Source organism: Myodes glareolus, chromosome 21 (genome assembly GCF_982192425.1).
Source record: "Myodes glareolus chromosome 21, mMyoGla1.1, whole genome shotgun sequence".
In the NCBI taxonomy this organism is placed as follows: Eukaryota; Metazoa; Chordata; class Mammalia; order Rodentia; family Cricetidae; genus Myodes; species Myodes glareolus.
The window spans coordinates 57,900,831-57,913,589 of NC_142046.1; the positions used below are offsets into that span (position 1 = coordinate 57,900,831).

General features: G+C 45.5%; 1 protein-coding gene across 3 annotated transcripts in view; it reads right to left on the reverse strand.

Annotated features, from left to right (window-relative positions):
- The window catches only part of Sestd1 (SEC14 and spectrin domain containing 1), a 97,328-nt gene that overhangs the window by 53,405 nt on the left and 31,164 nt on the right, over window positions 1-12,759 (reverse strand). For 2 of the 3 annotated variants that reach the window (XM_087900095.1, XM_087900094.1), the window contains 2 exons: window positions 3,960-4,025; window positions 730-838 (listed from right to left, as the gene is read on the reverse strand). In XM_087900095.1, coding sequence (XP_087756221.1) covers window positions 730-838; window positions 3,960-4,014 — 164 coding nt within the window. In that variant the 5' untranslated portion in view covers window positions 4,015-4,025. The remainder of the gene's footprint in view (window positions 1-729; window positions 839-3,959; window positions 4,026-12,759) is intronic. The other variant, XM_087900096.1, reaches the window with a different exon arrangement.

The following is a 12,759-nucleotide window of genomic DNA, read 5'->3' on the forward strand; positions in this document are numbered from 1 at the left end:
CACCTCCTCCTTTCTTTCCCTTGTTTTTCCCCTTACTCTTCTTCCTCTCCTCCATGCCCCCCTTATTTCGCTTTTTCCCCTTGCATAAAAAATAAAGAGCATGCAGAGGTAATGGACGTGAGTTAATTTTTACCCTCAGATCCTCGTCTGCCACAGACATCCAATTCTGAACCCTGAGAGGGTACTAAGGCTGATACTCGAGGCTCCCGATAGTGGGGGGTGTTAACCGTTTACGCAGTCGTGTACACTGTGTACACACAGAAGCCTGAGGGGGACATCAGGTGTCCGGCTATTACTGACTAATTGAGCCTGGATCTTGGTTGGCAGCTACCAAGCCCTAGTGATCTTCCTGTCTCTGCCATGCACACTAATGGGGTGGACTCCCAAGCGGCTATACCCACCTTCTTCGGAGTGTGCTGAGCACTGGAACTCAGATTTTGCAGCATTCTTAGCCACTGAGCCCTCTCCCCAGCCCCCATTTCTCTTACTGAGGCTCACGGTAAACAGATGCTTACCCTAGCTGTTCTTGAAAGATTCAAAGTATGAATTTAGAAACCTGTGTGCTGGGAGGTGCACCCAACAGTCACATATTTTATGTCTGCTGCCATCAGGTCCTGATTCTCGTCTTTAACTGCAATTTCACTACTAAAAAAGTATGTGATATTTCAACAGCGAGAACCAATAGGAAACAATACCGAACTGGAAGAAAAAAGACACCTGTAGAGTCACCTTGGAATGCTGAGTAGGTAGTCCAAAGTGACGCTCAGTTCTTCCATGCTGGTCTGCTCAAGGCACAGGGGGATCGTCAGGATGAGTCCGCTGCGCCTGTCCTTTCCTCCTACAGAAGAGACATTTAAGTTTACCAGGTAGTAAGAAGGCACATGAATAACATTTTAATCCAATGATACTAAAACAATTACAAGTTTGGGACACAGTTTGAAAATATCTAATGGCTACCTGTAGTTTATAAATGCTTATAATAGTAAAGGCAAAAAAAAAACCATAAAAATTCAGAAGAAAATGCATCCACGAAATCTTCATCAAAATCAAAATCATTTTAATTTTCTTCCACTTAGGCTGCTGCCTAATTGAATCAGCTCATCAAACACTTCCTGGGTGCCTAGGACAATCAGTGCTCGCCAGGAAAATAAACTTGCATCTGGAAAGGAAAGCTCGAAGTCATAACAACAGTATGAATTACGGCCAGTAATTTCTGACGCTGTGTCTTCATATAAAATCCATTAAAATGCTATAAAAAGGAATCGAGAAAATGATCTCTTTTTAAAAAGCTGTGCTAAGTATCAGAAAAGGAGAAGCTTGAGGGAGAACTTGCAGAAGTGTGAAAACCAGGCTGAAAGAACACGCCATGAGGACAGGTGGCCTGCGCTCACTCAGAGAAGAGCCGTGGATCTGCGTGGAAGATGGAAAGCACTGGAAGACTCATCTCCGTGGTAGACTGATTAGCAGCAAATAACATGCTTATTTGATTATTTGATTCAGAGCAAAATAACACACACAGTCACAGCCGTGTGAGGCAGGACAGCTGGCTGTGACCGTTCAGGTAACAGTAAAGACACAGCAGGGGACGTGGCGGAAGCCAGGAAGTGGAGCAGGCCAAAATCTCAAGTCCTTGTCCTGTTTGCCCTCAGCATAAAATGTAACTTTTGAACCCAGCCTGATAACGAGCACCTGCAACCTAATCACCCACGAGGCAAAGGCCGGAAGACAGGCAGCAAGTTCAGCACCAGTCTGAACTACAAAGGGAGACCATCACACAGCCAAGGACTGTGGACACGGTGACAAGTTCAATTCCCAGCACTGCAAAGGACACAAGCCGACTTCGAGCTTTTATTCATACCGACCATCTTTCAAAATTCTGCTAGATTCACGCTGAAGCCTCCTGTCAGAACCAACCGACATTTACATAGTTTTAGAAGCCTAAACACCAGCAAATCCTGAAGCAAACAATTCTGTATAATCTCTAGCAATTCATCACTAAAAACTGAAAAGCCTGAGGTGAAAAGACTTCCATTAGTGACAGAAATGCGATTCACGGCATGACAGCAATAAGGGGCTATTTTCTATGCAACTGTTGGTATTGAACCACTTTGTCTAACATCAATAAACCGCAATTTTGGAGGGTTCGACCTAATACGCAGTGACTCAATAGCATTTTTGTTGATTAGAATATAGCCTTTATTTCCTTTTAATGGATTACACGAGCGACTTCCAATGATAGTGGCCCTTGGGTAACTGTGTTGGTTTGAAAACATTTTTCTGTATTGGTCAAGAGGTAAGATTTTAAGAGAAAGGGTAAGGGAACCTCTTGTTCTGTTCAGACAAGGTCTCTCTATGCAGCACTAACTGTCCTGGGGCTCTCTATACAGACCTGGCCTCGAACTCAGAGATCCGCCTGCCTCTGCTTCTCGAGTGCTGGGATTGAAAGCACACGCCACCATGCCTGATTTGGGCAAGGGAACTTTCATTTACTCTTTAAAACTGTTAAGTTTTATTCACACATTGGAACTAGACACACAAGCGTTCACACCTAGGCTGTAGGTGACATCTAAATCACTTGGGAATTTTCCTTTTAGGGGTCAGGCTTAATCCTCAAGACTACATTACCCTGAACTCCACATCTTCAGCTTCTTCTGGGGTACAAAAATAGCTACTGGTGTAGAAGTGGAAGGGTCAGAAGCCACGAGAAACAGATTGTCACGACAGTTATAGTGGACAGGGTAAAGGATGCACATGGACAATGTTGTATGTTATTGGTGTAAAGAAGAAACCAGCATCCACAGATGACGGCAGTGGAGTCAGACACGCACTTCAATATGCAGAAGCAGGGGAATCGAAACAATCTTCCTGGAGGACATCCTGCATGCCCCAAGCACTTCAAGGCAGTTGGTATGTTTGTTTGGTTGTTTTGGGTTTTTTGTTATTGTCTGAGACAGAATCTCCTATAGAAGACTAGTCTCAAGCTTTTGATCCTCTGCCTCAGCCTTCTGAGTACTGGGATTACATAGGTGCATGCCAATTTACCAATCCTTAAAGCCCGCTCAATACTTCCAGCTGTAAGAATTCACATTATCAATCAATCACTATGAAATTCACAAGGCTACAAATATGAATACGAATAATAGCATCCATATCCAAACACAAGTTGTGATTGAAACATACAAGTTTAAAAAGAAAACACACATTAAATTAATAACAATACCAGTAGAATTCAGCTTCTTGTTTTTGTCAATGTTACCATCTTCATCAGGACAATATGCCAACTTACAAAGACACATTCGACGTTTGGGGTTAAAAAAGAAATCAGAATTATCGAGACAATGACAAGAGCTCAGGGAAATAGGAAAGAAAAAACAGAGACTATAGTCTAAGTAACCCTAAACTGCAGGGCTGCGGAGCACAGTCTCTCGATATAGTCAACTGTTCAGACTCCAGAGTCACTGGGCCAGAATGCAGCATACCACAGCTCTCATGGGAGCGGAGGGTCCTCCGCCTTCACCTTCAATCGTCTTGGTGGACATACACTTCTTGTTAGTAACTTTAAGCGAATTCAAGTCAGTACATAGAACAGCAGCAGTGGTATTTTATAACTCGGGCAGCGCACTGGAAGCTTCCTGAGAACAGTGGAGGACAGACGCTGAGAGAAGGAGTGGAAACTATCACTCCAGGAACACCTGCTGAATGCTAGTCTGTCGACTATCACTGGGTCCTCCACGTTTACTTCGGAAGTGAGAAGTCGTGATTTCGTTAGTATGGCGGTCAGTCAGTCAGTCAAATCACAGGACAGAATAACCACCAGACGATGAGGAACCAGCAGCAATGGATCATGGCAACCCAGGCAAGAAATGCCTTAAAAACAAAACCTTCGACAAGAAACTTTGCAGTCCCTCTGTTAAACCAATCATAGAAAGCTTACCTACGCAAGAATTCCGGACACGTACCTGATAGGAAGGCCAGCTTTTTCTTCAGGATGGGCAGTATCACCGAGGCCTCCATCTCACTCCTGCCTGAGAAACAGAGAAATGTCAGCCACAGCACAGCACTGACTCCGACTCATATTCGTGACCATTTACCCAGTTAAGTTGTTTTGTTGTTGTTGTTGTTGTTGTTGTTGTTGTTGTTGTTGTTGTTGCTTCAGGGAGCTGTAGATATTTTAGTGGCATCTCTGCCCTTTCCCCACAAGATACCAGTGGCACCCCCACTCCCTGCTGGGACACCGTCCTAAGTCTAGACCTTGCCAAACATTCTTTAGTAGGCAAAGCTGTAGCTGGCTGACAACCAAGGGCTTTAGTGTTTTTCGGAGCAACACTCCTGAGCCAGCACACTGACTGTAGACAGCAACAGCTCAAAAATTACTTCCATTATTTTATTAATCCATGAAGTAGGCAGTCAGTCTTCCCTTGCTCTCCGTATTCCACAGCTTGTTCCAAACAGCTGATCCCTCTGCCGTGGTACTAGCAGCACACTGATGTTCTTCCTCCTCCTAACACCTCTAACAGACCGGAAGCCGTGTTTACTTCAAGGTATTTCTCAACAAAGTCTCAATTACTAGCTTCAGCTTCCACATTTCACAGTTTCAGACTCTCCCTGGGCAGAGGGGTAATCTATGTATTTGCTGACTTCATTTCTTTTGTGACTACTGTTTTTGTTAGAGACAGGGTCTCTCTCTCTCTCTGTAGCCCAAGCTGTCCTGGAACTCATAATGTACCACAGGCTAGTCTCAACCTGTGCCATTCCTCCTGTCAGCCTCCTGAGTGAGGGGCTGAGTTTATCCTTTAGGGCAAGCCACAAGTGACTGCTTGGTTTTCCTGAGTCCACTCGATCACAGCCGGGGTTTATGGCTCTCTACAAAAAGGGAACATTCACCAGTCAGTGCTGGGAGCAAGTCAGTTTTCCTTAAATGGAGGCTTTGGCAGGGCAGGCACTGTGAGACCTGGCCAGCCCTCGATACTTCTAACCAGGACTTGAGAAAAGCAGGCTCTTTAAAACCCAAAACAAAAAAATCCTGAAGCTCAACTAAGCTGGGCTCTTACACTGAGCCACAGGGCTGAGAGGATTCTCCAGCCTCAACTACACTGCCCTTGTACACCGAGCTGCAGGGCTGAGAGAGGATTCTCCAGCTTCAACTACACTGCCCTCGTACACCGAGCTGCAGGGCTGAGGGAGGATTCTCCAGCTCTCTCCATCCTTCCCTCCTCCACAGCAGCTCACCCCACCCAGCAGAGACCAGCCAGTCCTGGAAGAGTACAGTGAGAACCCAGTGAGGGCCGCTCTGCTAAAAGAAAGTTTCCAGAGTAGAAAATATGACTCTGGATTACGCGTCCAGGAAGGACCCTGCCATGAGCCTATCCCACTTCAGCCACTGTGCTGTCGGCTAAAACAAACCATTCAGGTTGTAGCCCTGTCCTGCAGAAAACACACGCTTAAACAACCCAGAATTTGAAAAAGAAAAATATATGTAATCATCAGATAATGGCTAATTAAGCAAGGCTAATTAGGCCAGTAAACTACTTTACATGTTTTGTGGGTAAGAGAAAAACAAACAAAAAATACCACCACCATTCCCACCTGCCTCCAAAGAAAACAACCTGCCAACTAACTGATGTATCCACAAGTTTTGCTCCTCAAACATAAGTTTTCAATTTGTTCTTTTCATTGTGATTCTATATTAGCCCAGCTAACACAAGCTCACGGTTTTACATCCTGACAGAAAACCTATAGCATTTTGTGTTTCTAAATCAATACTGTGGTTTGATCAGTTGTTATCAGCTGAACAAGAACCCAGAAACTTGAGTTCACATCTTAGAGCTTACCCGTGATCACCTTGGGGTCCTAACCTGAGGTAAGGCTTGACAGTGACGCTAATGATTACGTTAATTAACATTTACCTGACACCCAGTGTTTATTACAAGCTTTGCTCTATAATGACTATGAGTATTGACTTAATGTTCCCAAATTTGTGAGCTAAGAGCTAGCTGCCCCAACATCATGCAGCTCGTGAGTGTAGGAATTGAGACTCAGTGGCAGGCACTCCGGTTCCATCATAATATGCCACCCGCTCACCAACCAACAGCTCTGGAAATACAGGGACATTTAGGCAATTAAACACCAACCTATCTGAACTGGGTACAAATAACTGATATGCAACAAACAGAACGTAAATCTTTTAGTCTTTGTCCTTGGAACTTCCTAAGTGACAGAAGGGAGTGCCTCTGGTGACTGCTAACTTGCCCCTTCCTATCCCTCCCATGCTAACAGAGCAAATTATGGCGGAGCCTTCATGAGTTCAAGGGAAAGCCTGAACTGCTATCACACTCTCAAACTCCGAGGAGAGGAGGGGGACAGAAACTGAATCAATCTCCAGCATCCCGTAATTTAATCCATCATGACCACACAATGAGACATCTGCTGGTCAGGCAGTGAGCACACAGGGTGCAGAGGGTCAGCATGCTGAACACGGCTGTGTTCTGAAACCCCTCCACACTCCACCACAAGTGTGTCATCTATTTGGCTGGGCCTGGGCTGTGGCATTCATTACACATGGAGGATACGGCTTTCCTGGGACCTGAGTCCCAGTGAATTAGTAAAACCTAGGGGGAGGCCACGTCCTGATAAGCCCTGGTCTGGAGCCTACAAGCGGAGGTAGCCTGAGACCCAATACCTGCTACTTGGGGTTAGTCAAGTGAGATTCAGCCTTTAAGCTCAGAAGTTTGACGCTAACTCTGGAACACGGTGCCCAACTGAAGTGAAGCGGACAGCTGGCAGTGCTTAGAGGATTGGTTATGAGGAAACCCCTTGTGCTTAGTGTCAGAAGTACGTGGTAGAGACAGTTGTGTGTAGGTGTGTGATACAGAGCCAGAAGAGGGGAAAACCACACCTACTACAAGAAGGTTTACGCCTCTGAAAGCTAGAAACAAAGAGCAGCTGAGATCCTCCAACAGGACCAGCTCAGCCTCAAGGCCCCTTAGTCACACAGCAAAACTGGCAGGTTCCTAAGCAGGTCGTTCCTATCTGGTTGTAAGCACAAGTTCTGAGCTCTCTTTAATTCCTTCTGGTCTGAAGCCTGTTGTTCTACCCATCAGTTCCATACACTATATAATACTTTTCCAGCAAATTCTTTTTATCTGCTTAGGTCAGCGGGGAATTCTCTTTTGGTCAAGGGGAATGTGGCTGACCTAAAAACAACACTACAATTCAGCACTTAACAAACAGTGTCTCTCATCACTTCCTGCTTTATTGACAAAATCTATTGTCAGGGTTGGAGAGACGGCTCCGTGGCCTTACAGAAGAAGACCTAGGTCTGGTTCCCAGCACCCACATGGTGGCTCACGACGCTTTGTGACTCCAGCCCAGGATCAGATGCCCTCTTCTGGCCTCCATGAGCACCAGGCACACAAGTGGTACACGGACAAATATGCAGGCAAACCACCCATGCGCATAAAATGAATTTATTTTTTAAACATCAGTCAGCACATGGAGGCTTTGACCTTTGCCACAGCAACTTGGAGCTGCAGTTAGAGGGAGCTATCAGCTGACCGAAGTGGGTGCTGGGAGACTCCTGAGACCCCCCTAGGCACGAGACACAGTGGCTACAGGACACCCTGGAGCAAAGGCTGTGTTGCTAGAGCCTTACAAGCTGGGTTATGGATGCGACACCATTTACTACCCAGGCTTAGCTGTTTACCACCGAGTTCTCCTGGGTGCAAAGGAGCAAACAGAAGTTTCCATCTTCTGTTCTAGGCTCACCCTCGCAGGCTGGTCCTCAGGCAGCCTTCTGTTTTCTCCCTATCTCCTCAGACACAGCTGAATCTCTTTGACAGTGTGGCAAAGTGCTGATGCTTTTTTATCCAAGAGTGTTTTTCTGTTTGTTTGTTTGTTTGTTTTGGGTCATGCTGAAAATGACAAAGAGCAACAAGAAATACACATGGGGGGGCACGGATCACAATCAAACACAGGGAAGACTAAACTGTGAGGCCATGGAGAAGGCCTCCTTCGTACCAATCTCTGCCATGGCTGCCACTAACAAATGAGCAACGGAACGGGGACGATTGTACAGCAGATTTAGTTCTTCAGGTTCTGGCTCAGGGGCCAGAGAGATGGCTCAGCCATCAGGAGTCGGGCTGCTCTCCCAGAAGCCCCCAGCTCGGTTCCCAGCACCCTCATCAGGCAGACAGCTCCTTGTAACTGTAGCTCCGAGGAGCCCGACGCCCTCTTCTGGCCTCCACAGCATTCACTGGTATAGACACACGTAACATATACATCTCCCTTTTCAGCTGTTATGGCTTAGCTTTTCAAGTGTTTACAGAACCTTTTTTTTTTTTAATTTGCTTCTCTGGGTTATGATAATGACTTGTGGATGAGTTAAATTATGCATAAAGTACAGAAACTAAAGGAAAGCTCTTATGAACATAAAAACTCTCCAGAGTGCGATATTAGATAAGACAGGGGCACCAGCTCCTGCTCTCTCCCCAGGGGCAAACACAAGCATTATTTTTCACAAGAGAAGATTACTCACTACAAACATATGAATGAGCCATAGTCTCAGTCAAACGGTAAAGCCGGCAAAGGACAGATGATGAGAATCTGCCAAGTACAGTAGGACATGCCTAACAAAAAAATCAGATGAGAAACACATGACTGAGATTTTCATATTTCATATGTGGTCACTTAAAGCAGGCCTCTTAACACAATTTATCAGATAAAAATAAAATCAACAAAAGATTATTATATTAAAGGGGTCAGAAAGCCTTGCAGGCTGGTAAGGGGAAAAAGAAATCCACTCCTGGCTAGACATTAACTTAACCAAGGAGGGGGTGGGCCTGAAAGTCCTCTGCATTTGTACTGTTTTGGTTCCCAATATCTGAAGTAATGAAGGGTATCTTCATATATTTCCTTACAGAAAATTTCAAATGCCACTGAGCTCCTGCTGAAGCAAGTGACAGAATCCAAGAAGCAGAAACCCACGGAGACGACATTCTCCTAATATCTGCATGCACTCTAGTGTGATGAGGTTTGCCAAGGTCTTGGCAGAAAGAGCAGGACAACCCAGCAGTTCTTTCGACATCTTGTCTTCCCCAGGAGCAGAGAAAAGCATCTCAACCTCTGTGTCTTCTCACCCACTCCCTGAACAAATCTATGTAAAAACTTACTCAATGGAGTAAGTATCATGGCTAGGTCCTAGATACCCTCGGCAGTCTTAAATACCAGAGCGGCAGTGAACGCAAGGACGTAAAATAATTCAGCAAAACATTCAATCCCGAGCCTGCGAACTAGGTACTCACTGCCCCCATCCTCATGGCTGCTACACACACACCCTACCAAGTCCTCCTGCCACAGACCCGGCAGTCCACAGCAGTCAGTGGAGGCTAATTCTGGAGGAGGAGGGAGAAGTCCATAACGGCCATCAATGGGCAGCCATGAGAGGGCAGCAGAGAGTGCCCCAAGCAGCAGGACAGGACAATTACAGGCCTTTTAATCAAGACTCGGCAAATTACACTTCAAAAGAGATTATAATTGATGATATGTGTGGGGGTACTGGAACTCCTCTTTCAATAAGGATAAATCAACCAGTCTGCTTGGAAAATTCAGTTAAGATTCTTTGAAGAGTTTTTTAACAACCAGAGAAAACCCATTAGGATTGCCTGAGGCTAACGAAATCACCTCTAATAAATCTACATCATGTAGACACATAATGGCGATGAACAAAACCAGAGCACGGGCTCCTGAGCCTTGTATTGCCAGGCAAATACTGAAACATGGCTTTCCTTAAAAGCAGGTTAGGCACAGTTTCGACTGTCTTTGAAATGAGAACAGACACAGGCACGGGCCAGCGCTCACTGCTTCCCTGCCTGGCTCGCCATACCCACATGTGCAACACAGCTCAAGCACCAGTTCCACTGGGCACTGGCGTGACACAGGGGAACTTTCATGTGGCCGCTGTGTTATTGCAGGTGCTGGCAGGATTAGTAACCGAGTATTAAAACAATAGAGACAGTTTCAAGGGAACGAACAACAATCCTCTGGAAAGACTTTCAGTGAACATGATAAAAACAATGGCTGGCTTTCGACACATGTATCCGTGAAGATCCTCCTCCACCTTCTGATTTCCAGATCCCAACCCCTTCACCGGCTACGGGTAGTCCTGGCCTGGCCGGGGCAGCGTTTCTCTGGGCTGTGATCATCTCTCTTCTCCCCAGACCTTGATTCTAGAAAGAAGTATTTGGTTTGTTGTTTTGTTTGCCTAGCCTCAAAGATTTACACGAATTCCATTAGGCTGAACTCAGACTAAATCCCATTCCCCAGACACTGGTGATCCTAATACATTTCAAGAGAGGCTCAGCCAGATGTGTTTCAAGGCCCCAGATTACAAACAATAAGAATATAAATTAGTACCTGGACCAAGTGGTACACACCTTTAATTACAGCACTCTGGAGGCAGAGGTGGATGGAGCTCTGTGAGTTCGAGGCCAGCCTGGTCTACAGAGCAGGTTCCAGGACAGCCAGGGCTATTATACCATTACACAGAAAATCTCTTGTGTCTTGAAAAAGCAAAACAAACAACAACAACAGAAAAAACAAAAACAAAAAAAGTTAATTACCTTTAATCCTGTTACTTATATGTCAGATACCAAAAAGGAAAGAGCACTTTTGTTCAAATAAGATACTACCTATAATATGCATTGACATTTCTGGAGTGATTATTTACATGGTGTAAAAAGGGTTAACCTTACCTTAAAAGCTGCCTCCTCACCAAAACTATTTTTAATTTTTATTTTATATATATGACTATTTTGCCTACATGTATATATGAACAGTGGATGCATGCCTGCAGCCAGAAAAGTGTACTCACTACCTTTAACCTAGGGCGACAGATAGGTTGTGGGTCACATGTGGATGCTTCAGGTCTGCAAAAGCAGCCAGTGCTCTTAACCCCTAAGTCATCTCGCCAGTCCCAGAGAATTACTTATATGGGCATAATCACTGAAGCTGCTCTAGGACTGAAGAGTGGGGGAGGTTATTTATGCACCTAGGATCTGGCATATAAGATAGTAATTGCTCAATGAACACTGCTTACTAGCGACAGCTAATTTCCCTTCCTCCACTCGCTGCTAGCTACCACCACCGATTCCACTGAGCTCACAGTAAGAGCATGCCCACTAAAGCCTTCTTGGGTTAACAGATGAAAACAGTCCCAGCCATGTTATAAATAACACGTGTCCAGATACTCTGTAATGGCCCAAGAGTCCTTCACCTATGATTCTACCAATATCTCCACAGGATCTCGTTTTATCAGAGGAGGAAATGAGGGCCAGAGGAATAATGTGTGTAGGTCACACAAATGAAGAGTCCACAACTCTCAGCGATGGAGCACTGGATCGTCTAGAACCACCTTTCCATCATTTCACTATGGTGTGTGTAGGAATTAAAATGGGTGGGTTTCATGGGATATAAATTGTACCTTGCTAGTGCTGTCAAGACATTTAATCCAACAACAGTAGTGTCCATCTGTAAGTCAGGAACAATCTGGATATAAATGATGTGCATTTAAGGAGTAAAAAACAAGAACTGAAAATACGTGAGCCACCTGCCCCCAGAAGTCCGCTCACAGCATTGCAAATGCTCAGTAATTCATGCCAGTGCTGCTGTGATCAGAGCAGGAGGCTCCAAGAGCATCAGCAGCAAACACAGAGTCCTCTCAACACTCCACACACTGGGAAGATGCTACGGACGTGTTTTCTAAAGATGCCTTTTCCCTGGAGGTTGAGAAATGAAGATGGAGGTTCCAGGCAGTTCAGAACTTGGAGAAGGTGCGTCCAGACAGCAGTGTTTGTATCCTCCCAAGACAGAAGGGCAAAGGAGAAGCACTGTGTCTTCATAAAGCGGACAGAGCAGCAATAGAGTGTTTGCTCCCTTCAGCCCACTGTCCACTGATAGGAGCTGACCTCCATCACGAGGTCAGCAGCTGCTGCGTCCATCCACGGGAAGACTACTGCCTGCCACCTCCACGAAGGGGACCACGTCCTCCTGGGTGGACACTGAGTGGCCACAGCACTGCGACCTGGAAAGGGACAAGCACTTGGACTAGGACTGACCGCCTGTCAATCACTGCTCAAAGTGGAAGATGGGCAAAACTGCTTTCCGTTTTTCCCTGTGTTTCTTTATATTTAAAGATGCCCCAGATAAATGCCCAATCCTCATCTTTAAACACATGAACACTGTGAAAGAGGAGCCATAATCCTTTAAACAGCATTTTCCAGTTTGCATTTTATTTTTAAATTTCAAAGACAACAGAGAAAGCCAGATATGGCACAAGGCTATAAGCCCGGCTTTCAGAGGGTGTAGGCAGGAGAACAGAGTGTGAGGACAGCCTGAGCTATGCATTAAAACTGTCTCCAGCAAACAGAAACATTAGGGGAATTCAGGAAACAGGTTACACGTGCCCTGAAAGGGCTCTTACATTCGCCACGGTAATCTAAAGGTCTTTGTGAGTAACCACTAAGAACGTGAACCTCATTAGGATTGCTGTGGGGGAAGAGACGTCAGCTGATAAACTCCATAGCAGAGAGTAAGCCATGGGCAGCAGGCAGCCGTGAGGTACATGGAATTCCAACACTGCCACGTTCTTGGCGCTCAAACTTCTTAAGCCTTTCTCATTTTGTAGCTAGTCATCTTCTCAGCAGCCGCCCTCTCTATCACCACCACCTCACACACTTCTCAGGTGATTAATCAGGAGGAGAAGCA